At 36.4% G+C, this 27,938-nt stretch overlaps 1 protein-coding gene across 1 annotated transcript; it reads right to left on the reverse strand.

The window, feature by feature from the left end:
* Window positions 1–443: 443 nt before the first annotated feature.
* LOC121426694 (urea transporter 1-like) lies at window positions 444–27,938 on the reverse strand. Its single transcript, XM_041623067.1, has 5 exons — window positions 27,424–27,938; window positions 11,631–11,817; window positions 9,887–10,034; window positions 2,003–2,137; window positions 444–1,369 (listed from the first exon to the last, which is right to left on the reverse strand). Exons 1-5 carry the CDS (start codon window positions 27,936–27,938, stop codon window positions 1,131–1,133), a joined length of 1,224 nt encoding a protein of 407 aa, XP_041479001.1. The 3' UTR covers window positions 444–1,130.

Genomic DNA, 27,938 nt, shown 5'->3' on the forward strand with positions numbered 1-27,938 from the left:
TATGTTTAATCTCTAGGATGTGATTTTAACACCTCAGAGTGGGATCCTCTATTAACACCAATTGGTGTCAGTTTTAACACCGCAGTTTTTACAGTGTAATATTCAATTCAAAAGAACGTAATAACTTTTAGCGACCTGGAGTCCGTTTCGTTCGTGTGATTAAAGCCATCCTTATGTTACAGGAGCTTACTTTACCTCCATGGGACCGATCGGTAAACTCAAATAGACAATGATAGATGCAGGGGCCGTGGGACGGTTTTTAAAGTGGAGGCTGACCATCCAAAAATAATCACAATTAGATGGTCATTTTGTCTACGTATTTGAACACGATTTTGGAAAAAAAAGTGTGGGGGCTGAAGCCTCAAGTTCCTAACCACCCCTTCAGTTCCGCGGCCCCTGATAAATGTGTGTTTTAATTATGAATGGATGTTTTAAGTATGAATGGAAAAGAGAAGCATTCCTGCCCGTAATTCCCCTACTAAAACCCTTCGAAACGGCTAACATGAACAAAATTAATACAAAAACAATGATTAACATGATTAACAAAACATGATAGTCGTGTGGGTCTTGTCCATCTAAGATTTGAGAAGCCTTCATTATACTTTTTCAGAAATAGTAGAAATGTAAATTAGTGATTGTTCGCAACAGCAATGATGCTGGTGAGGGCGAACCCATGATGAACGAAATCATAAAAAGTATAATAATACTAATAATGGTAATTGAAACAACAATGATGTAAATAATCCTGATCATCATCATAACAGATCCTACTCCTCCATCACTTGCTCCCATGATCGAAGTACAGGTTCAAGGATGTTGAGTCAATATTTCAGATTCGATGGTTAGAAGAGATAATAGGTCGAAATCAATGATTCAAGAAGACTTTAGTTTATATCTAGCGAATTCGATGTCTCAAACATCCATTACAAGCACATTCTAAGACGTCGTCTTGCTCATCTACAGAAAATTGGTATTCACAGATTTATTGTGAACCAAATTGGACATAATATGGCTCAAAAACATGCTTTCATAAGTCTTTATTTGTTCACGATACTCGCTGCTGCATACAAAACTTGTCATTCGAGGTAAATCGTATAGTGTTCCAGAAATATTCATATTTGCTTGTGAAGTTACGTCGGATCTTGGTCGGGTTGTACGTTTGTGACTCCAACCGTGGTCGACTTAAAAAGTTTACGATGTTCTTCCGGGTAGGTCATGCGGTCACCGGGCACGCGCAAAAGCTGTTTGCTGTTACTGTCCACCAATAGGAAGAGAGCAGCGACAATGCAGAATGGAAATGCTACCACGGGTACTTCGGCCGCGGCGAAAAATCGGGCCATCGCCCCTCTCAGCAACGCAGCGAAAATAGCTGTTTAAAAAAAACAGAAAGAAGACTTATATTCACCAAAGGAAACACTAATAAATGTCGGATTCTAGCCTTAATGGTTTAAAAGTTAACATTGATTTTACGTAAAGTTGATCTTTTATATTTTTCTACAAAGGGGGGGGGGCAATTTTTACAGGAAGAAAATGACAAGCAAAATAAAAAGGGATTTCTCTCCAAAATCGAGGTCATTTTTTTCAAGGAAAAATATGACAACAAAAGGTAAAGTCCTCACTTCCTCTAAAACTATGTATTTTGTGTCTCTCAAAAAAGGGGGGCACTGACCGGATATGCCCCTACCTGGATCCGTCACTGATAGCACTATTTCATTAAATGTCCTAACCTTTTTTTTTCTTGTTCAGTTCATATGCAGTTTATCTTGTAAACATAAGCTTCGAAGACGGAATTCGTGAACACACGTAAACTACCCTACCTAATTATAACTTGCATATACAATATCTTATACGGAGTGAGTTGAAAAAAAAAGACAAATACGAATCCCCAATTTAATTAGTTTTGAATGTTTTTTGTTCGTCTATATCTCCTTCTAATTCTTCGATTTTTTTTCTTTGGTTGATTGGTAGTTTTCTATCAATAATATCACCCATTTTCACTTACCAGAAATTAGTGCCATTAAATGTGACGACCAATTCAATACATAGAAGACGCCCCCTACGGCACCACAAGTGAGAGCTGAATTGTATCCCCAGCTTCCGTTATAGACGTCTGCCGGAGTTGCTGCAAGAGCAAGACCTAGAAGTAAGTTTAAATGATAAAACAAATGAAATGTATTTCAAAATAAAAATGCAAATGATATCGGGTTGTGTTTTTCATGTTAGAAAAAAAAATTACCTTCGTGGTCTGTTTGTATTTTTTCTTGCTTTTCTGTTATCCGCCCCACATCTATCTCTCCCGCTCTCTCTCTCTCTCTCTTCCCCTTTCTATCTTCCTCTGTCGCTCTATGTCTCTCTTATAATTATGTACCCGGCCTTCTCTTCACACACCCACCAATCCAATTCATGTTCTCCCCCTTTTCTCTCTTTATCTCTCCCACACACAAACACAGATACTTGCCCATTCATTTTCCGCTTTCTTCTTCCACTTTCCACTTCTCTCCAGAGCACATCTTACACTTATTGGATTCTGAGTTGAATAAACAGTGCGCAAATACACAGGAATGCCAATACCCATAGAGAAATACATGTACTGTATTTTTTGGAACTATAATCCCTCGGGTGGTCTCTATCCTATAACCCTCAAGAAAGCCGCCATTTTGTTGGGCGGATTCCATCCCGTAATTGGTGTTAATGTCGTCTCCGTTACTCTTCAAACAGCTCTCTAATCTTGTTTTCGGTTCGTCTTAAACCTTCAAGGCGGGCGCGTCAAAACCAATTTATCCCTTCTCGCCCTCTGACCAAATCGATTGTGATTCATTCAAAGATACCATACCTTTCGGTTTGACCTTGAAGGCGAAAGAAGGGTAAAATAAGAAAAATGAACTATGGATAATTTTTGTAATCTAATGAGGTTTCTACGGATCATCTTCCTTGCTTCTACTTAATCAAATTTTATTGTCGAAAGTGCAGTAAGTGCAGGATTTGTCACTGAAGCAAGCTGATGCGATTTGCTTTCGTGAGGCTCTCACCATGTATTTTAATCCGTGGTTTATCAAATTGCTCCCAGTACGGCCATTTTGAATTCGTATGCAGGGTCTTATCAGTCCGTGGGGGGGGGGGAATAATATAGTGTCGGTGTGTAGGAGTTTTTGCTACCCTTTCCAATTCTTTAAAAAGGCAATCAGTTAAATACATATATGTCTCTATTTGCTTTACTGTACATATCAGCAGGTGTCAAACAGTAGGCTAACGATAGTTAATTGTTATCACTAACCTTTTGTGGTGGTCTACAACTGTGATAACTTTTGAATAGTATAGGTTCATTGGCGTATTCTAACGGCATGCTTTCAGACCCTGATTTCTGGCATTCCTAAAATAAACATATATTTCGTATTAAGGTTCGTAGTACTTTTTTTTTTCATGAAAAAAAATCAGACTCTCATTGTAATAAAAACAAGTGGAACGCCTCTGGCAGTCTCGCCTGCATTACGCGATTCAATATAGCAACAGTGCTGACTTGAAATTAGATATTGAATAATTATTCACAAAAGAAAACACTGATATGATAATAAAATGCTATGTCCATTGACCTAACATGACCCTTAACCACAAACATGTGACTTAAGACGTATGCAAAACATACTTCATAACCCTTATGTCTATGCTTCATGAACTACATGTGTAGATCCACAAACTTAAAGTCATGATGCAAATTCAACAAATACCCACAACACGGCCATAGTTCATTGACCCTAAATGACATTTGACCTTGGTCATATGCCTGAAACACACCTAAGATATTCAGGGATACATGGTTATTCTTATGTCAAAGTTTCATGTACTAGTTACATAAACTTTAAATGTTATGATGGCAATTTCACAAATACCCTCAACATTGTCAAAGTTTGTTGAACCTGAGTGACTTTTTAGCTTGATGAGGTGATGTGATCTGAATCTTAGGCAGGATCTACAGTGATACATTATTATCCTTATGTCTAAGTTTCATGAACTAGGTCCATATACTTCTTAAGTTATGACGACATTTCAAACGCTTAACCATGTTAACCTATGTTAACCTTGGTCTAGATTTTTATATCGATTCCCCCAACGTTATCAAAGTTCATTGACCCTAAATGACATTTGACCTTAATTAATCATGTGACCTAAAAATCAGGCAGAATGTTTAGTATAACTTGACTATCCTTATGTGCAAGTTTCATAAACTAGATATATATACTTTTTAATTTAAGATGGCATTTCAAAAACTTAACCTTGGTTAAGATTTCAATGTTGACGACGCCGCCGCACAGTGGGCCAGAATGAACCCAAAGTGCGACAAAACCCTTTTTTCACATATTTATACGATTAAATTTGGTAGATAGGGGTAATTTCACCCGTAGAATTCAATAAAAGTATTTTCAAATATTGATGACGTCATTAAAATACTGTTTTCTGATTGGCTGTTAACATTTGAGAAGAAATTACATGTTTCTAATTCTACAATAATTTTCAAATTTTCAGAAACTAGTTTTAGAGAAATTTCAGCAATAAGGAAGCATATTAGCAAACAGCAAACACATAAACAGGCAAACAAACAAAAAAAAGTCTGTGCTCGGGGTACAAACAATTCAATTTGTGACTTGAGTATCGCTTAACCCTAAAAAGACTGGGGGCTGATTCAGCCCCCCCTCGACATTTTTCGCGATAAATCCGCCGCGCAAAATTTTTGACCGCGTCGCTCACTGACTTTTTACTTTCAAGTCTCGGGCAACTTTTGAGACTAAAATTGTGACCCCCGGGTACTCGGTTCCGAAATTACGCAACATTTTGTAAGTGCATGCAGACCCCAAATTACTCAAAAACGTGAATTTGTGTACAAATCCAATGCAAATAGTGTTTTCAGCCAAAATTCATAAATTCATTATTTTTCCTTTTACTGCTTAAAATCAATTAATTAAGCCCCTGACAATTTACATTGAAAAAACAATAAAAAAATTCGAAAAACAAAGAAATACATAAGAAATTTAGAAAACAATAGAAAACATAAGAAAAAATAAATGTGATGTTTGAATTTTTATTAAAAATAAATTTGATCAGATGCCTATCTAGAGTATGTGAAACAAAAATAAGCAATTCAGGGGCATTATTTTATTAATTAGAGCAAACTTATGGTTTTACGCATAAATTAGCATCATTAATGAGACATGAGATTTTTTGAAGAATTTGATGTTATAGTTTTGTAGGTAATGCCAAGGGTAATGCGTGTGCCAATTTTCGTCGCGATCGCGCGATCGACGGCTGAGATCATAAGGGGGGGGCTGAATCAGCCCCCCCCCCCCCCGGCTTCTTAGGCGTCGAAATAGCCCAGTCTATTTAGGGTTAAAGAGGGCGCCCTACCATGAATCCGGAATTGTAAAATTCAAAGTGAAATTGTAAAAAAAATGCAAAGGGGTATTTTTATTCAATGGGTACAATGATTAACCACACCTACATGAATTAAAATGGATTGATGCCAGTATTGCACAGTGAAATCTTTAAAATAATTATCCCAATGATAAATAATAGAGGCCGGGTCCTCTGCAGGTTAAAGGTAAATGCTAGTTTTGGTAACGATATCAAAATGAGTTCGTACAGAATCCAATGAAATGACCACTAAAGTGTCTGTTTGTATAAATAAAACGCATGTGCCAAAGGATTCTGGAAGAAATTGTGTAATTGCTGAGAAATCAGCAAATAAGCACGGGATTTGGGTAGGGCGTCGGGCCCGACGCCCTGAGCAATAATTATACATTGTCCCACGTGCGCTTATCTGTGTTGGGGATTTTCGGTGTGAACATTTTTCAGCGTAGATTTCAAGATTTCACAAAGTCCAGTTAATGTAACTGTACCAGATCTAGATCCTCGATGATATACTTGCAATTAAGCCTTGTTTTACAGACTTTCTCATGAAATCAGTGTTAACTGCAACTACTGGAATTTCTCTTTAATCGGTACAAGGCCTACCTATATATTTCACCAAGAACAGCGTATACAAAGTTATTCCGAAACAGAGTCTCTCTCTGTTATCTCAACAACCATTATGTCTTTGGTGAGAGGATCTTTTAGCATACATGTACTTTGAACATCAGGAGGAAGAGGCTGTGCTTGTTGTACTCTTAAAAATTTGCTACTAATCACAATGTCACTTGTTACCATTAGTCTGTGGAGTACATATAAAGTCAATAAGAGTCATAGACCAATCAATCCTTGAAATGATAATATGCACTTCCTTCTTGATTGATTTTAACAATAATTTATAGCAAATTTAGAATGAGCCAAGAGATAAACGAATTCATACGTGTATGTGAAGTTACAAACCCTTCATTTTTTTCTTTTTTTTGGGGGGGGGATAAATACTAATAATGATAATGCAACTTTATACATGTATAGATCCCACGTATCTGTCATTTTCATTTTTGGCAGAAAACTGAGTGAAACCAATCACATCCCTAGTCATGTGTGTTATAGCGATATACAGTAGGACTTGCTTTATGATAGCGATATACAGTAGGACTTGGTTTATGAACAACAAAACAAATTAATAATCTTACCCGGGAATCTTACCTTAAGAATTAATCTTCTCAGAATGACAGCATATATGCAACACGGGATGGAACAGTTTGACATCAAAATTAAGTTGTTTTACATGTATTACTATATAGTTAGTGGAAGTGGAAATGACAGCTTGTCTTAACGTATGTTTAACGAAAATATTTTAGGAAGATACCAGTCTAAAGAACCAGACACCTGAGCCAGACACCCCCCCCCCCCCCCCTCTCTCTCCCTCCCACCACGCGACGGTGAGTTTCACAGAGATACGGTCTTATACGGTCCCGAAGGGCCCGAAGGGAGCGGGGAGTTTGTTTAATGTCACCCGCAACGTTCGGCACGCGCATAATGGGACACTAACTTGGAACGACTTTTTGTGATAAATACGGCGAACATGTGGTTGGAAAATTGGTTATATCTCCAGAAAATGCACGTATCTGCAGCTAAATTTGGTATCATTGTAAAGCATGAACTATAACAAAGACCGTCATGGTATTTATAGCGCAGCAATCGGCAGCAATTTGTAAAAGAAATGCTCATGAAAAAAAAATTGCTAAAACCCCCCATTGTCAAATGGTTTCGTCCAAAATTACCTCTGAAGGGATCATCATTTTATCTTGAAAATTTTTGATCACTTAAAACAATCATTCATCAAAAAGTACCGTGAATTAGAAATAAATTAAGCTATCCGTTTTGTTGAAACAGTGAAATATCTAAAACGTGTCATTTTCACATGCGGTAGCCGTAAAGGGTCATTTTTCCGGTAATATTGAATAAAATGGGCAACTAATAATCAATTTCATGGAGAAATATTGTATGGAGACATCCTACAGGTTCTTATCTTTGCTTAGAACATGAAAAAAACAAAATTTGTTTCATGACCAAAAACCAGTTTTGGCGCACTTTTGCTCTCTCCTGGCCCACTGTGCGCCGCCGCCCCCCGCCGTCGAAAAAGCGTCTCGCTCTGCTATACAGGCGAGACAAAAAAAATCATCTCTTTTATCAGACAGGAAACAAATTCTATCGACATTTTTTATCTAATGTACAAGTATGATTAGTTTGTTTAATGGAGATTATTGTCGGGGATTTTCCCTGACAGGTTTCATAAGCTCACTGGAGATCCTTGCATCTGATTTGCTGAGGGCAATAAATCAGTGAAAATCACTGACAAATCTCTTTGTGAAATGTTCTTCAGTCATCCAAACCAGAGGTACCTACCAAAGCTGTTGAGACGTTATTATGTCGATGACCCGACATCTCACACGTTACATGTTTAAGCTCTGTACATTTCCGTGAATTTCGCTTTACATGTAATAATTCACGACCAATTACATTACATTAAAAATGATTTTTGTTTTATCCTCCCTTTTATGCCCGCCTTCCGAAAAAGCCTCTAAATAATGAACGGAAAGGCCTCAAGGAATAGAATATTAAAACCTGGGCATGCATTCGAATTGGTATCTAAAGTGTGAAATGGGATTAGCTTGGACATGTATGGCACGTCACGAATACTTGATTGTAAAAAAATTGACGTGGGGGAATAAATCATTGGAAATTGGTTGGGAGAGCCTTTTCTCAATTTCTTCTATATACATGTTTGACTACATGTTGTTGCCATAGGTAACTTGTGTTTGAGTATGCAATCGAATCCTGTCATTTGGTATTCGACATTGGGAGGAAATGGGATTATACTCTGCTCATAATGAGTTCACATCATTATTATCGTTGGATAAGCTGGTATGTTGGGAAGACCTTAAGACTTTTTTAAGGGGACCAGGTTTAGTGAATTAAAAACCCTTTGACATAATTTGTATTTCAGTCGAGAAGTAGCCCAGTTTGGTGAAATGTTAGCTTCACTTAAACTACTAGACAAAGTATCCCCTTTTTATAAGAACAGTAAAGGTTGTATTTGCTTTTCACCCCCCCCCCCCCCCTCTTTCTCTCTCTCTCTCTCTCTCTCACACACACACACACTATCCCCCTCCCTCACCTTTTCTCTCTTAATCTCAATACTTATAAATCTCTGTACATTTGTTCAATCTATTTTTTCTTTTTTTTCTCATCGATCTATCCGCATATTTATATACACGTATATTAATTTTATCTAGTACTTAATGGTTAATAATTTGAGAGATTATCATCGAGGAAATCCCAAAAGGCAGATACTCGACGAAACACTTTTGGTATGAGGAAATTCACGATGAATCTCAAGATGCACCACTTCATGTTAATCAGTAACATTGCGTTGATAAAAGGGACAGCAAACTATGCGCAAGTCACACCACCGAAACCGACTCTAGTCCGATCAAAGCTATTACGTTATTTCGAAAGGAAAATCATTGGTGGGTTTAGAGGCGGTTACATTGGTGTGGCGGTAGTGTTGACTGGTATCTCAGTGAAAAGTTGAGGGAATCAATTTGTCTTCTTCACTTCTATAACCTGTCAATTGAAGTAGACTTGTACTCATTGAATTGAACTCACTAAGTCTGCAAACACGAACATGTATTTATCAAAACGGTTTCTTACATCAGATGAAAAAAATATATATATATATATATATAAAATATACATATGAATAAAAGATATATTTTAGCTCTACCAATTAGATTAATCTCTTTACGGTGTATCTTTTATGATTTATTGTTTGTTTGTTGTTGTTGTTTTTTCTACCAACATGTGGAATGTCTCCCCCCCCCCCCATCATGTTCATGCTCTTTGCCTCTCTATTAGACTGACTCTCACTATTTTTTTTTCAAGTTGGATTTCTTATGCTACCATTTGTTTTCAAAATTTAAAATAATCATGGCGTGCACGATAGTAATGAGTGTCTTAATGATGTCAGTGATTAATAATCGTTTACCAATGTTGTAATAAAGTTAAGGAAATGTGTATATATATATATATATATATATAATCATAAAAGGTATAGTATATATATAATATATATATATATATATATATATATACAAGTCTGGCATTAGAAATGTAAGATAATGGAACACTTTGCCTTTTCTTGAGAAATGCATGAAAAGCAAATTTGTAGTAATATACACTCGGGGTGACACCTGGAAAATTTTTATTGTGACGTCAAACTCTTTTTAATTGGGAGCTACACGGCCCAGGTATGTCCTATAAACACTTCTACTGTTTTTTTTTTCAATTTCATTCCTCTTTTAAAACATATTTCGTATTTTCTTTTGTTTTTGCACCACTTGACGATCAGATGGGGCAGCCCCCCCCCCCCGCGACCTTAACATTGTTCCCGCCCTAGAGTATAATATTTTTAAGGAATAGTTACCTGTCAGAGCTCCGAGCGTCGAACCTAATAGGCAATGGCTGAAAACGATAGGTGAGCAGATGAGCATACCAATAGTCATTAAACAACCCGTAATGAGGCTGTCACTGCCGTAACATTGGGCTATACCTCGTGGAATGCTTGCTAGTACCTGTGCAAAGAAATGTGAATGTATTGATAGGATAGATAGAGAGAGAGGAGGAGGGGAAAGGGGGAAGGGGCGAGAAAAGAACTAAATATGAAGGAGAAGGAGCAGAGAAGTGAAAGAGAGGGAGAGAACAATATGGTATGGAAGTGGGGTAAAAGGAGAAAGCACCAAAAATTGAAACCAGGTTTTATAACACGATAAATATGCTTGCATTCTAATGGAAAATTTGAAACAATATATTATGCCCAATGCATTTCACTAACCACCCCGCCCTTCCTCTTCCTACCTAAAAAAAGGCTATGACAGCTAGCTACAACAGACTAGATTAAAGATCGTGCTGATACAATACCGGTAACTGATTTCCCTCGGGTACGTTACTTAAAATAAGCAATTTTCATCGATAATTAAAACTGAAATCACAACTGGATAATCTTTCAGCAGAGGGAATTGCGCTATAATGTGAGCATGATTTGTTTTGTGCAGTCTATCCTAAAACCACCTTGCACAATTACTATCCCACATGCACGCACATCCTCAGACACACTACCTCATCGCCATCGCATCGTTATAGTATTTCAAAAGAAGAATAGATTTTAATGCATTATTTGGTTTGTGCAATCCATCAAGAAACCATCCACGCACGGTAGCCATTCCCACACCAATTCAACATCCCTCACACACACCCACACACACCCGTCATTATCAATAATCAATGTTACATGTAAATCACACCGTAATAATATTTCAATAGAAGAATTGGGGTTTGAATTTATTATTTAGTTTATGCAATAAACCAAACACACTGCAAATCCATCACACTAATTTATCACCCGCCACCCCCCCACACACACACATACACATACACCCTCATATGCCTTCTTCAAAAATCAAAATCAAGTTACATTATTACATGTATAATATTTCGAAGGGGAACTGTGGTTTTAATATATGATTTGGTTCGTGCAATGCATTCCAAACCCACTGTTCAGACATCTCAAAAACATTAACAACAAATAAAAGCGAAATAAAATCGGAAAAATCTTTGGTTCGTGCAATCCAACCAAAACCCACAGCTTACGCTCGTTAATCACCTTCTCACACATACGCATGAACATACTCATTCATACACACTTGTCAAAACCGTGGGGAAATGGGGGCTTTAATGTATGATTTGGTTCTTACACTCCTGACCACCCAGAAACCCACTACGCACAATCATCCACACACACGCACAAACGTACCCACACATACTCTCTCTCTCTCTCTCTCTTTTACACACACCCTCATACGCATTTCATCATATTGAAATCACAATTGGATAATCTTTGCTTCACGCTAGCTACCAAAAACCCACACACCCACACACTATATCTCATTCATACACACACACCCTACCCTCACACACCGTAACACATTTTTTTACCTAACCACAGTAATACACCTTTTCCTGTAAACCTACCCAAACTCTAACGTGCACACCTTCTTTAAATCCAATCACACACACACACATATTTCTGCTCCCACGAGCACTAAATTTAAATTATTTGTATTCTTTCAAGTTCCCGTAGTGTTACTTCGAAGCCATAAACTTATACTAACCTGAAGCCAGTCCAGAGCTTCCTCTCCCCAAGGGATCAGGTTGGTACCCACACCATGCTGGGGAAAATGGGGATTTTGAGGACCGGTGGCTGCTATGAAGGAGACAGCGACGACGTTGAATGCCAAGTTGAATGACGGGACACCCCAGTTAGAAAGTAAAACAGAGAGGGCGCTGTTCAGTATCGTACTGTAAATAGAGAAAACAAGAAGCCATGTGTGGATATGGTAAGGGTAAATTTTATCAATAGTAAAAAAAAGTATGGAGCATGGAGCGACGATGAAGGCTGTATATATATACATATATATGTATATCATATTTTATCTTGGCTCCATCATGTCCATGCTCCATGCTTTTTTTATATATATCCTTTCGTCACATTGCCTTGTAAACTAGGATTTTCGGAGAAGACGCCGTATCGCATTAGATAGATCGCGTCAATTAAGAACGGAGATATTTATCAAAGGGAGATGACAGGAATTGAATTTATTGTCAAGATCTGATGGAAATGGAGAAGCAATATTGTGGGTCGGCTTTTGAAACCTTATTCTAGGATTTTCTCTAAATTGCAAGCACAATTAAAAAGATGCCCACACAGGCGAAAAGCTTGGAGTGATATAAAAAATCAAGTCTTTTCATACCTTAGAGGACGAAGCTTCAGGTTCTGAAATAAAACAGATATATATCAAGGTTGTTTGTCAAACTGAATGAATGAAATGTTGTTTCCTTCAAATCTGACAGGTCAATATGAGGATGAGTTTAAAGCCCCCTTTTGTTTAACCCACTCGCGTTAAATCACCTGTATTGACTGTCAAAATCTTCCTGATTGTCAATATTCCATTTTATTACTACATTATGTAAACACCCACGTCCTAAATATTCTAGAGCTAAATGGTTTGGATGGTATGACAAAACGTGTTTTATTATGTAGTTTACGATTTTCGAGGAACGTGTATTCTAATAAATATCTATCATGATTTTAATTATCTTTTCAAGAGTATGGGTTTTGCTTTATATGTATATAATATGTATTTTTAAACACATTTTATTTATATATTTTGAAATAAATCATTGAAACATTCAATGTTATTGGTGGTGAATGATTAGAAGAAATGATGAGTGTATTTTTGTCTTCTTATTTTTTTTTTTTTGGTTAAGTATAGCTTTCTGATATCAAATCTCTAAATTTTCAAAGTAGGTGTTTAAAGGTTTCCTTTAGGTCCCCTTTTTAAGGAAATTCAAAACAGCCACGAGAGAGTTAATTCTTTTGACTGATGTTCCAATTTAATTACATTTGAATCATGAATAAAACCCGGAATAGGAACATATGTAGAAAACAGGTTTCAAGTTACTACCACCTTCATCAATTATGATAATATGAAATCTCACAACCAGAAATAGAAGTTTAATTGAGTGGCTATATGAAAAGGAGTGGACTCTGAGTGATGCCTTTGGGCCTCGATGGAGTTTATTTTCTTTCCTTTCCTTCCAAGCATCCCTAATACATTACTTTGCCAATGGTGGGTGAAATGTAAATCCGGAAGAGACGTTCATGAAATGGAATGTGATGCGAATCTTAAAATGTATTTTCATTCAGGGAGAGCATGAGGTTATTCCATTAGATCGAGGGCAATACAATCTCTTTGCCAAAGAAATTCAGGTTAAATGCCGGGCTACACGGATAGGAGTGGGCGCGTCTTGGTCTAGTGGTTCCGACTCTCGCCTTTCAAACAGAGGGTCGTGGGTTCGAAAGCTAGCCATGGCGTGTTATCCTTCGGCAAGAAATTTATCCACACTGTTCTGCACTCGACCCAGGTGAGGCGAATGGGTACCCGATAGGATTGATTCCTAGAGACGCTTTGGCGCCAATATGGCGGCTCAACTAGGGCCTGGGTTATAATAAGACACCACGTGCAGTAACAGCACTATATAGATGGACATGTTATTATCATTATTATTAGTAGTAGTAGAAGTATTAATAATAGTAGTAGTAGCAGTATTGTTATTACTATTATTATCATCATTATTATTATTTTCATCATTGCTTTAATGCTCTTTTTGTCAGTTCTTCCTTATGCTCTTTTTCAATCAATCATTCTTTTTATCACGTTTTGAAATATCTGTGACGCGCTTGTTCTCATCTGTGCGAAAAGATCATTTAGGGCCAATGAACTTTGGCCGAATTGGGGTATTTGTTGAATTACCATCATAACTTTGAAAGTATGTTGGTCTAGTTCATAAAACTTGGACATAAGAGTAATCATGGTAATCAAGTATCACTGAACATCCTGTGCGCATTTTAGGTCACATGGTCGCATGTCATAAGGTGGTCCAATTTCGCGAACAGGGTAAAAATGGTCAAAATTTTTATTTTTTATATGTTATAGCTATTACCATTCTCTAAATAATGAAAAAGTTTTAAGTCTCGACTACCTTTATTTCTCCTTAAAATGACTAATTAACAGCTAATTATTACATAGACATCAATGTAAATGTGAATTTTGAAATGTGTTTTTCTCAAATTGGACCTGCTGCACATAAAATGGTGTCAAAAGTTAATGCAACATTGGATCACCCTAGTAAATTGCAGTTATAATCTTGAAACATCAATAATTAAATCTGTACAAAAAATTGAATAATTATCTATTATTGTATGCATATTAATTATACTAATTAATTAACAGTATTTAATTTCACATTTTTGCCCCCAAAATACCTGTCACTGTATTTATATGCTTGGCAAAACAACAACATCATGGGTAGAAATGTTTGTTGCAATGATACACAACATTTGTGCTAAAAATTGAGATTACAAATTAGATAATTAACCAAATCTCTCCGGTTTACTAATTGATTAGGTTGCAGATCAGAGCTGACATACACATGTATTCAATTGCTGCATATTTTCAAAATTGTCAAATTTTTATGACATTTAGTTGTTCCCTGCTTTAAAACACCCAGAAATATGAGGATAACAGTCATATTACAGATTATAGTAAGTTGTTAATTAGGTTTTATTTATATTTTTATCATTTACCGCATCCACGGCTCCACATCCACCGGCTCCACCACCCCTGTTACTTCAAACTTAATGTGCTATAGTTTTTGTTCCTGATATTGTATTGATCTAATTCATAGTAATATATTTAGCCTATAGTTCTAGCTTCAAAATGAGATATTACTCAATAAATTTGGTCGAGATGCTGTGATGTAGCAACAATTTATCCATGGCACAGTGTGGAAAATTGTTCATACGCCACCCTTTTTGCATACCCAACTTATGAAATGCGACCACATGTGAGATCAATGAACTTTGGCCGCATTGGGGGTACTTGTTGAATTACCATCCTATCTCTGTAAGTGCATTGGTCTAATTCATAAAACGTGGAAATAAGAGTAACCAAGTATCGCTGAACATCTTGTGTGAGTTATAGTCGTTTTCAAAGTCAGCACTGCTGCTATGTTGAATCGCGTGATGCAGGTGAGACGGCCAGATGCATTCCAGTTGTTTTATCTATCTTGACTAAATAATTACGGAGGTCGGCGAGCATTCAACGGACATGATGGAGAGAACTTGACAAAGAGTTATATGTTTTATCCAGTAGAGTCTGGTTTATCCGATAACTACCATTGTAGCACTCAGAACCTGGTCTTTCTTATTCAATCGAAATCAAGGGAGATTGTCTGATCTGACATGTCAAGTGAAAAATATTGGTGAAAGATATCATCCACAATTTGTGCAAACAAAAATTATGACGAAATTATGAAATTATTTAATACGACATATCGAGGCGATTTGGTTCACATAAATCATTATGCTTAATAATATTGTCATTTGTGTTTTGGGGGCACGGCATCTATTTTGTTCAATTTTGAGCTTTCTGTCCCAAATGCCTTTTTTGTGAAATCATGTGACTGCTGAGTCACGTAATTACGTTCTCGATATTTTTCCTCACGTTTTTTTCAGCTATTCACTCTAAAAGTGCCCGTCTTCTGGCACAAAGTGCATGTAACTTGATTAGTGATCTGATAAACAAATCTGATCATATGAAGGTATTCATATGCACGACCGTATAACTAGACGGAGAGGGACGTTGCACTTATCGCTTTTCTCATCTAAAATTTCATCCGTTTTATTCAACGTCTAAAATGTAAACAACTAAATATACATTATATTCTCCCAGTATAGAACGACCTTTTCCAATAGAGCTTAAAAAGGTCTTTGATCTTTTTCTTCGATGCCTCCATCAATTCCAGGTTTAGCTGAAGATGGTGATCGAACATATATAATTAGTTTAAGATATATATATATTTATTTATTCATTTTTCATTAATTCTCACATAGTCAATACGTCGACGAGGGTGTGAATTATGAAATCTTAACTGGACCTTAATACCCTTTCCCTTTAACCAAACATCAAAAAATTAGTGCCCGGTTACCACCTCAAAAAAAACCTTAACCATCAATCTCCGACAGACTCCTAGATATTAGCAATAAAAATGTAAAACAAATCGATTCCGCAATAGCCGCATAACATATTTTGTACAACTCCTGAATAAAGACATGCCCAGTCAATAAAGCAATTACTCCTACGAAAGCAATACCATATTTCCAATATCATTCTTCTTAATCGATGAGGGAAGGAACACTTTTATTTAATATCCATATATTTTAATGACCTTTTACAACTTGCTTATTTGCTTTTGTTCTTGTTGTACCAAATCCTCATTATCTTATGTATTTCTATTTTCATTGCAAAAGTAGTGGTTCATGTTTTTTTAATAAACCTTGAATTGAATTTACGGCATAATTCCCCCCCCCCCTCCACAAATAAAATTCCATTGCGCCCTGGGTTACCACAGCTAGAGTTTACGTTTAATTCACCATGTCAAGGAATGAAGCTATTGAGCTCTATTTCTCGAGGGCTAGCAAGAGAATACATTAAGATATTCATCAGTGCTTTTCCAAAGACTAGAAGATTGTTCGCAACTATTGATCAACTCTAATGTCCTTCTTTGCCAGCTATGTGTACGCTCTAGCATTGACAATAATGACAAAAAATATTATTAAGCAAAATATCGAATAAGTCTGTTGACACCAGTCGCTCATTACGATTGAATCCTTTGCTGTGTCTATCGAACAAATATAGAAGACGGGAGGTGACGACCATTTTATTCTCAGGTCAAAGACTTCTTTTCTATAAATCGTTGAGAGGGTTGCTGTGAAAGGTTAATCGATACTGTTAAACTATGAATTATGAATTTCCGTTTTTAAACACGTTTATTTCAGAAGCTGGTTTAATAAACTTTTTGACAGTCGTAAACACGGATTTTCACGTCGCATAGATAATACGCTGGCTTAAGAGATGCGTTTAAAAGTCGTTCCGTTAAAACTTAAGTCAGAAGATTTCGATTAAACACAACGATGACCTTAATCAGGCATAGATACCACATGCCTCTTCTAGTTTGGATATGTAGAATTATTACATGGTTTTCCTTTTATTCCTAGGTCAAACTCACTGATCTACGATCTGTGGTAGGTGGTTTTTCAAAGAGGGAAACGCTGCAATTGATCACCGCTCCCCCTGAATAATCAAGCTCTAAGTTAGCGTTTCTTTCTGTGATGCTTGCCGAATGAATTTAATTATCAGTGCAGGGGCATGAATCTGAAGTCTTTTAATCTCTCTCTCTCTCTTATTTACTCTTTCTATTTTTTATATACATTTTAAGTGGTTTTATTCTCTAGTTGTTATGTTTTTTACTTGTTCTTTTAGTCTAAGATATATTTCAGAATATATTTAATCGAAGGCTGCACTCTTTTTAGCAGCTTCCTCCATTCCCAACATATCTGTACTAAAGCCTTGATCATATACTGTACATAGAAATATATTTTTCATTGCTTATTATATTAAGATGTACGAAACCAAATATGATATTGTAATCGTTGGAAATTGAAATAAAAGAAATTAATGAAATGGAACGAAATTTGATTAGAGGAACCCATAGTCATTCATGCGTAATATTTGAAAATGGTGAGCCTGTGCTATGAAACCATTAAGGAAAGTGTATTATGCGCCTAATTGAAGTGGATGGCATGTCATATAGGCCTATAAGGAAAATAATGTCACAATCACACCCTCCAAAGTGACAACATAACTACCGATTATATGATATTGAAAATTATCTTTGATCAATTTTAGTCGGCGTATTCATCCCGACACACTATAAAACAAAGTGCCATGAAACAATCATAATTACTTCTCCTATTCCCGTTTTTCTATGTTGTATGATGAGAACTATCAAGATACTAAATTTTATGCCTAATGATCCACTTTTATATAAATTACCTGCAAAACGTATTTTGCCAGAAATGGGCAAGGCCTATTTAGCCATGCGCCTTCATGTACATAATCATGGTGTCAAATTTGATGATGATTGAGAGTAAAATGTTCGTGTCAATCATAGTATATCCCAAAGGGTTCGTGTAAATTACTCCCAATGGAAGGATAATGGAGCATTATGCCAATGATAGCATTCTAAAATGATGTCCGCAAGGCACCACTGAAACTTTGAAAGTGACTGGGTGAAATTAAACGTCGCTTGTGGGAATGTGTGGTTTCTTCGTCGCAGTCGATGGAAAATATCAGAGCATTCTCCCTTAATATCTTGTTATATTTCCCGGATTTCCTTTCTGTGTATGATAGTATGGCCAGTTATGTTTCATGTTATACCCCCCCCCCCTCTCCCCCTCTCTCTCCTCTTTCTTGATCCTTTTTTCTGTTTCCTATTTTTCTCCCTCTCTCTCCCTCCTCTCTCCTTTTCCCTTCCCTTCTCTCTGTTTATATCTCTCTCTCCCTCCCCTATCTATATCTTCTTCCCCACTTTCTCTCTCTTCTCCTCTCCTTCCTCTTCCCTCCCCCTCTCTCCTTCCTCTCCTCTGTTAGTTTTTTTTCTTCCCCTCCATCCCTTCCGGTCATTCCTTCCTTTTCTCCCTTCCATTAATATAAGCAATATAATCAATGAAGTTTTGCACATGGGTTAATAGTAATATCCATGACTTAATAGGTATAAATGATCTTACACACTACTAAACTTTCTGCACGGAATCGACCCTGACCTGGTTTTCTAATCCTAAAACCTTAAGATACATCCTGCGGAGTATTATGAACTCCATTTAGGCAGGGGCGAAGCCTGACGCCAGGGTCCCTGGGAACGATTTATTAGCAGGGGTGCCGGTTAATTTTGACTAGCAAAAACAAAAATGGAAAGGGGTCATCTACAAAATTCATATGATTTTGTTCAGGGAAAAAATTGACAATGGGTGACGCCTCCTCCCCCATTGTTTTCAAGTCGTGAAAAGAGATGAGAATAGGGGGAGAAGAATATAACAAAAGAAAAGTGTATTTGTCGTGTAACTCAACAATACCCTATAATTCCGTTGATAAAAAAAATACGACGTCATCTTCTGGTCGTCTTGCTTTACAATGCTTTGCCTATTTGCGCTGTTGCATATCGTTGTATCAGGTTCAGTTTCAGCAGTTATACACACTACTGTATAGTCATGGTAGTAGCAGCTGAATTATTGATATCGATAGATTGACATCCATTCTCCAATTTATATAGAATATAGAATTATCTTCTGCCAATTCAAAAAAAGAATTTCCTAGTCGACACACCAATATCCTTCAAGAAAATATAAACACAATGACCCCCACCCTACAAATAAATGCACATACATCTAATCATCTATTATTCCTGTCAATCTATTCCGAAAAACCCTCACAATTGTAATGATCGGACTATTCAGACAACACATCTATATCTATTTTCTAAATCTATTTCCTGCATGAATGAGTCTCTACGGCATTGTTGGCTTGGTAGAAAATGAGCGTCCTTCAGAAATTGATTAGAATCATTATTCTCGATCTTCAACCTTGTTGGAAACGTCAATTATTAATTTGTCAATATTTTGCTCCGAAATATTTTTTGTTGCTGTTTTTCTTTTCCTCTGATATAGATATTCTCATGCTGAAAGTAAATGCAAGAAAAAGGAGTTTATCAAATGGATGTATTTTATTTCACCAAAGAATAGTGAGGCGTGCAACCAGTGGCGTACCGTGGGTCACGGCATTGGGGGAGCACCAGCAAAAAAAAAAGTCACTAAATGAGCCGCTCAGTTGCCAGGTATACCTAATAGACACATTTTAAGGGCAGTGCCATATATTAAACAGATATGTATCTCACCGATCAAATAATGCGAGCGCGAAGCGCGAGCTTAAATTTTTTTTATTTTTAGAGCTAAAAAGGGGCATTATAATCAAGTTTTTGTAATCATGATACGTACTTGTCTCGCTAAATAATGCGAGCGCGAAGCGCGAGCTGAAAATTTTGTTTATATTGACCCCAAACAGGGAGATTTTAAGGACTATATTTAAGGAATCCATTACATATCTCACCACAGTAATCTAATGCGAGTGCTAAGCGTTTGCTGATTTTCTTAGAATTACACGAAGCACATCATGATTATTAACATACGCATCTCAATAGTCAAATATTGCGAGCGCGAAGCTCGAGCTGAAAATTTAGGAAATTCATACCTCAAAGGGGGACATTTTAAGGACTGATTCTAGGAATTCATGGAGAGCAGACATATCTCACCAATCCACTAATGCAAACATAAGCACGGACAAGAAATGTTTTATATTAAGACCTAAAATATGACAAACACTTTAAGTAGTCATGAAAAGAAGCATACTATTGTCCATAAAACAATAATAACTCCAAGTGCGAGGAAGTATATTGAAAACGGGAGGTTTGAGTACAACAGGATTATATATCTCGTTAAAGTTTAACAGACAATGCGAGCACCAGGAACAATGAAGACATAGGCCCTAATCAAATTATGTTTAATAAAGTTGTGAAAAAATGTATCAGATGTAATATAACATGATTATGATGTAATATAACATCATAATGAACTATAATTTCTTCTTTCCCATTACGTTTCTCTTTCCTCTCTCCCTCTTTTTCTCCTTTTCTCCGTTTTTTTTTGTCAGCCGATTGGGGGGTACGTGCCCCCCCCATGCCCCCCCCGTAGTTACGCCACTGCGTGCAGCTTTGCAACACCAAAGGTTAAGACAGACAGAGACATTATGAGAGAGAGGCAGAGAGAATGTGCCATTGACGGTTGAGTAACCTGCCCGGATACTTAGTGTTCAGTTGAGTGGTAGCTGTATTGTGTGTAATGCTTCATGCATAACAATGTAAAGAAAGTGGTATGACATTAAGGTATTAACAATTGTTAAAGAACCTTGGCATTTTGTACCTCTTTTTGTATAAGCCTATGCGTGTACCGTATAGTTGCTGAACGAGGGTGACGGTGGTAAAAGAGACACACCCTATATGAACTTGTCTAGGCGTACTGCAGATAAGCTGCTCAAGCCATGTTATTGCTGGTTGTCTGAGTATATAGGGAAACATGAAGACGCCACCTTTCTTTGAAAATTCTAGGTTTCGGTGAGTGATGATTGTGATATTGTAAATATTGCTATGACATATGGTAGCAATAACGTGATGTACATGTATACATTAGTAGAAGCATAGCTGTGTAATATAAAATCTCAGTAAAAGAAACGATGAGATCAATTACAATTATATCCAACCAAGGAGACTTTTTAAAGACAATTGTTTTTGGTTGCCTTTGCTGTTAAAAGATAATGACTTGCCATGTATTTATACATACAAGTATATATTTATATATATATATACGTCTATATACATATATATATATATATATATATATTTGTGTCTTAGTTTATTTTCTACTCTTCCAAGAGCTTAGGATTTGGAAGCACCTTCGTGTTATCATCTTCAATGGTATTTTCATAGCAATGATCATCGAACTTCGCATTGATCCAAAGTTTAATCCGCCATTCATCTACAGTAGATGTGAAGTAATTATCATTCTAAAAATAGTTTTGATGAGACTATGACACGGATCCTAATCACATGATTGGTTGAAATCTTGCACGTGATCAATTATTCATTTCATCTCACACTAAAACTGGCGAAATTGTACTAATCACTAGTTCTATTAGCCGGTCATGGTTATGATAATAGGAAGGTTTATCAACTAATATAATGATTCACATCACTATCCTATAAAGATATAATAAACACAAGTGTGCATTATAATATTTTTCCCGACCTCGTTACCTTGGAAACGGCCCACATAAAGTGTTCCAAATGGTCGTCGCATATGTAATGCTTAAGAATACCATAACGTTGTCAGTAGATTTATGAGAATTTTTTTTTTTGGGGGGGGGGTACTTTATCTACAGTCCAATCAATTATCACTTAACATGTGTGATACGACACAATAATCTTGTGAAATTATCTTAATAGTCTTGGTAAAATAATCCGAAGGAATAGACATACTGGTTACTGTTGCTCAGATTATTTTATTAATGCGTTAACTTTTTATATTTTTTACTGATTTTAATAGACAGGAAGGAATCCAAAATTGGGAAGTACCATTTTGAAGTACATAGCAAACATTCATCACGTTTACTTTCTTTACTTTTTTACTTTGTTCATTTCCACAGCATGCATATTCGATTTCCTTGTATGCATTTTACTTAAGAGTCAAAGGAAACTTATCAGTAGAGGTGATGAAAAACATGCACATGAAAAACCACCCAATCGAACTAAAAGGATGGTGTTTATAAGGTACACATAAACACATTATTCATAATACTACGGACATCGAATGCTCGACCACAATTCGAGCGCTTTTGGAGATGCGTGACATGAAAAAGGTTTCAAACGTAACATGCAATCATTACTGAGCTATTTTATTGGTCATATAAGCATAAATGAAATATATATATATATATATGAGTGTGTGTGTGTCTGAGGGTGAGGGTATGTGTGTGTGTGCCTTTTGTCTGAAAGTAGCAGCTGTATTTTTAGAATTCATATTCTATTTCGGATGACCCTTTATAAATGAAAATCCTATTTGTTCAGTTTCTATACGTTCTTTATCTGATTTATGAAAAGGGATGACCTCTAATTACATTCAATCTTTTTTACATTTTCTTTTCATCGTGTCTAAAGCATGTAACTCACTCAGCCGAATAAAAGTTGATCAATGGCCTAGAAAAATCATGGATGAAAGAAAGTGCGTCATTATCATAATAATAATTTTTATTATTATCATTATCCGTTTTGTCATTATCGACGTCGTTGTCATCATCATCAGCCTTGTTATTCGCTGAATACATGACAAAGAGGTAAAAGTAACAATGGTCTTTAAAATGGTATATTAAAGGGCACTCCTCTAAATCTACTGAATATTGCATGACCGAAGTGGGAGTCAGAGGAGTCATTCATCTTGTACACGAAGCATCTTATGAGGTAGAAATGCTTTCTCAGCCAATCGGATGCAAGGATTTAAGTAGTTTGTAACATTTGTTATTGAAACAATGTGATAAATCACTTCATGAAGCAGTCTGGTTGAGATAAAAAAAAAATGCACATTTATCACTGCTGTTCATCGCAACATATGGTGCAGTTCCCATCAATATCGCTCTCGTTCGAAGATAAAATAGAAAAAGAAAAAAGAATGACATAAATTCAGGTAATGCGCAAACAAAAAGCTAAAATGCACAAAATGGGCCAGGACACTTTAAGTTTGCGATTATATAAAACTCAATTTACTATTTCAATATTTCATTTGAGCTATTCAGAGAATGATAAAGCAATAAATTTTGCGGAAAATGTTAATATGTTTCCTTCATAGAGGCGGGGGTGTTTAGATATTGTTTTCTTTGAGCTTGTTCAGAAGCAATACATATAGTTTTATATCAATCTTGATTTACAAATCATCTTTATTTTATATTTCTATTTTATTTGCAACAAATATAAGAAGCGAGTCAATTTCGATATCATTCAATTGTTCTGCTGTCAGGATTTCCATTAGCCTTTTGAAATGAAAAAGATGCATATATTTTTAAATTACTCGTGATTTATAAACATTTCTATATTAAATTTGTATTAAATTTTAAATAAACATATTTATATAAGCCTTGTATTGCCCTCTAAGCAAGAGGAATGTTTATAACATCTCCATCGGTTTGAATTTCGCTCATCCCTATTCGCCTAACCATATATCAAAACCACAAGAGATTGACAGTAATCATAACATTCAATATAAATTGTGATATAATTACGTCGAAACACGTCGCTTGTCCGAGTTTAATGTCAGAAGATCCTCTCAATAACCACTCAAAATGCGACAGTCAATTAATCTAAGGTAATATGCTTGCATCTGTTGCCATGGTTTTGGGACAGCTTTTTAACATAGATTCTTTATCTCATTTCTTTTTTTTTCTTTCTTTTTGCGCCAAAACAACAAACTAAATATCTGCATGTATTTTAATTTTATGTTATCGTCAGATTTGGTTGGTTGTGTATTTTGAACAAGGTCATTGGAAAAAAATGCAGATCTTTCCAAAATTTCGAATATTCAAAGAGCAAAGGAGTTATTTCTGCTAGTTCTACTTTTATATATTCACGATAAATTATTCATTTGAGAACATGGAAAATTAATTCATTTGTCACTAAATTTGCGTTAAAAAATTGAGGTCTACTACCAAAATCATGATAGGAAGTTTGGGGGATACATCTAGAAAAAATAGGATGAACATCAGCTGGATTCGTGGGGGGGTACTTTCAATATGAAAATTATTATATTCGCTTCTATTTCATTTTACTGTATAAATTATACCACATTGGAATTTCATCATACCATGTACTATCAAGCTGTTTATGATATTAGCTATTCTTAAATCGTAATTTACGATCAGTGTCCTTTGCATGAAAGTTATCATTATGGTAACTTTGCCATCAAAATGGTAACTTGCATGTAATCCTTGATTTTGATTGGCTGTTGAGCATCGTTACCATGGTAGTTACCATTGGATGACAAACTAACCATAATAGTAACTTTCATGCAACTGGAGCCAGGCATTATAATGAAGATTGCTGATCACGTGATAAAAATGGTCTGGTGTATCATTTAAAAGCTTCGTCTCTATTACGATTTTTGTAAAACAGACCTTTGTAAATAGAATTGGAAATCGATGAATGGAGCAAAAGATGAAAATCGGGTAATTCTTAGTTCCGATACAGCCTATTCTATTCCCTATTCTCTTTTCTGTGTATTCTGTGGAGTGTCTAATTGATTCCAGTCATAATGGTAATTTTATCATTAGTATTACCGGGATCCATATCATCTTTATCTCAGAAAAGCTTTATCATATCTGACTATTTCCATCTCACTTTTCTCACATAATTTCTCTCCTGCTCGCTCTTTCTGTCCCTCCCCTTCTGTTCTCTCTCTCTCTCTATCTCTCTCTCTTTATATCGCTTTTCTAGCCATGTTTGATGTCTTTCACACATACGCACAAACCCCTCGGCTCATGAACACATATTCTCTTTACTGCGTGTAATGGTTGGCAAGAGTGTGTGGGCGTTAGGGTGTCCGTGTGTGTGGATGGGTGTGAGTGTGAGTGTTATTTTTAGGGTGAGCGTTTCTGTGTGTCTGTGAAATAAGGGTAAATTTTTCGTGTTTCGAATTTCGGATTCACGTTTGGGTTTCTAATAATCCAAGTTAAACAGTATCGCCTCCCCTCCCCCTACTTCTCCCACCCCTCCCCCCCCCCACACATCTCTCCCTCTCTTTCTATTCATTTCTCTCTCTCCATCTATCTTATCAAGTCTTATTTCCGCTCCGATTTATTCCTGTTTATCATCCTGGCTCGTCTCCTTTTATTTGCAATTCTACCGTTCATGTTAAGGAGATCGGCTTTATTGTATCAGGCTTGTTTACCCCAGGCAACATCCCGAGACACACATACACGTCAATTATATCGAGAGAATAAAAACAAATTAAGAACGAATTACTGTTCATCAATCTACTCTGAGCGCGGAAGATGTCGTTTTCACGCACTGACTCTGCACCTGCTTTTAACGCGGTGAATAAACACATCAAATCATGTGTCAGATTTAAAGCTGAATAAAATCTACATTTTCTCTTCAAATTCAGTATTAGGTCAGCTCTCTAGTGTCTCTATGGGTCAACCAAAATACGCATGATTGGAAGAATTTCTGCAATCTTTTTTTTTATTAAAATAACTGAATAGAGCAATATACATGTAACACAATACCACATCGTAGTATAAGTTTCAGAGGCATTCTTTTTGTCGCGTACTTATTTTTTTTTCATTCGCATTTGTGTATTTGCATTATTTACATTTTGGGGCACGTATTTTTTTCTATTATCACAAATGGTAGACTAATCGCAATTGACTCTTTGATTTTTAAACAAGTCCATTTCGCAAAGTTCAACCTTTAAAGCTATTTCATCTGTGTTTCAGGGTTGTTAGTTTGATTGATTTGATTTATTTATTTCTACATTCCAATAACAAATGTATCTACAAGTGTTATCATTTTTTTCTCAGCATATCAAAAAACAAGCAAATTACACTATGAATAATATATGCATACACACATTCTAATATTCTAATTGAAATATATTCATACCTGATAAATTCATTTTTTTTCAATTACTGAAACGCATGGCAGATAATATATATATATATGTCGACATAATACATTTTGAAATGTGGTAGACCTCCATCTTAAGCTGAGAGCTTGAAATTGATGGAGGCTTCGAAACGAAAGGGGGAGGAAAACCAGACAAACAGTGCAATCGAAGTTCTCATACGATTATGACTGATTATGTTTTTGTTTTTTTGCATATACCACTTTTTTAAGCACTTGATGCAATTCTAACGTAGAGCTAAGTAATTTTCAGTCTCCTTTACAAGACCTATGAAATTCCCAAAAGAATGTATATGGTATACATATTACACTGTTAGAAAAAACAGAAGATTTACAGAAAAAAATTATAAAGCAGATCTTACACAAACATGACAGAAATAACCAAATTGTGCAAATGTTTAAAGTGTTATAACAGGAAATGTTTTCTACAATTTTAAGGACTTTTTTAGGGGAAAAACGTTTTATTACAATTATTTTGTAAGATTACATAAGCCAAATACCAATTTACCAATTTTACACAAATACATGAAAGATTACACAGTGCAGTAAGATTACAGCTGTTCTGGAAACTCTGCTGCAGGAGTTTGGGGGAGGGGGTAAGTTGAAATTTTCTAACAGTGTAACTTCTACAAGAATGGGAAAAGAGGGCGAGATTTCCTCAAACATACGCTCGAGATTTTTTGTTTCAAATGAAGATCGACTGTAGTTATTGTTTAGGGGCCAATCAAATTCTGGGTTTAATTTGAATCTTAAAGTTTATTCTTAATTTTTTTATTTTTTATTGAAATATATTGTATGATTCCAAATCAAATCAATAATTTGATTGTTCATTTAGGATTTATTTCAAATCCTTGCATTTTAGGTTCCAGAGATCGACTGAAATGTCAATCTTAACCATAAGTCCTTCAATATTGTAACTATATTAGGCACATTGGTGGATCCGTTGGGGCAGCCGGCCCGTGCGCCCCACCCCTTCAGAAGCAAATTAGAGTATGTAATGTAAAAATGCCGTTAGTACAGAAGTGTGCCCCCCCACACACACACACACTTTTTTTGGCTTGTCAAATGTTTCCTCGGAAAAATGTGCACCCCCCCCCCCTTTCTTTGGAAAAACATGGATCCGCCCCTGATTAGTCGTAAATATTCAGGAAACTCGAAGATTGTGCTTACCTAAACATACCACAGATGATCACGGGGAAAACAAGGTACCCATACCAATCCCCCGCAGCGGAGCTTGATGCCAACACATATCCGACTAAGAGACCGTTAAACGAGAACGCTCCGTTGTCCAAGCCATCGCGATCTAGGTGCAGGACTAGACCCGTAGTCTGGGCTGACAACATGGCCAAGAGTCCGCAGATAGTCCGCCAGGGACTCTGCACAAACAGTCCGACCAGGATCAGGAGTCCGCTGAACGGGTTGTTCACGAAAAGGGGTTGTCCTAAGGCTCTGATGCAAGCTATCGGGAACCGGACAGGTATCGGTTTGTCATAGGCCCAGTCACTGAGGGGCTTCACATTTCCGGTACAGAAGGAGAGGTAGTATGCGAGACCTGTTTGAGCTGGCGGTAAGTTGTTGAGTCCACCACCTTCAGCCGCTGCTTGACTGTTGTCCTCTCCCTGAGCTGGCGGCGTGGTCGCGTCTCCGTTTGGCATGTCCACTTCATGGTCGACATGGCCATCCAT

Source organism: Lytechinus variegatus, chromosome 13, assembly GCF_018143015.1.
Source record: "Lytechinus variegatus isolate NC3 chromosome 13, Lvar_3.0, whole genome shotgun sequence".
Taxonomy (NCBI): domain Eukaryota; kingdom Metazoa; phylum Echinodermata; class Echinoidea; order Temnopleuroida; family Toxopneustidae; genus Lytechinus; species Lytechinus variegatus.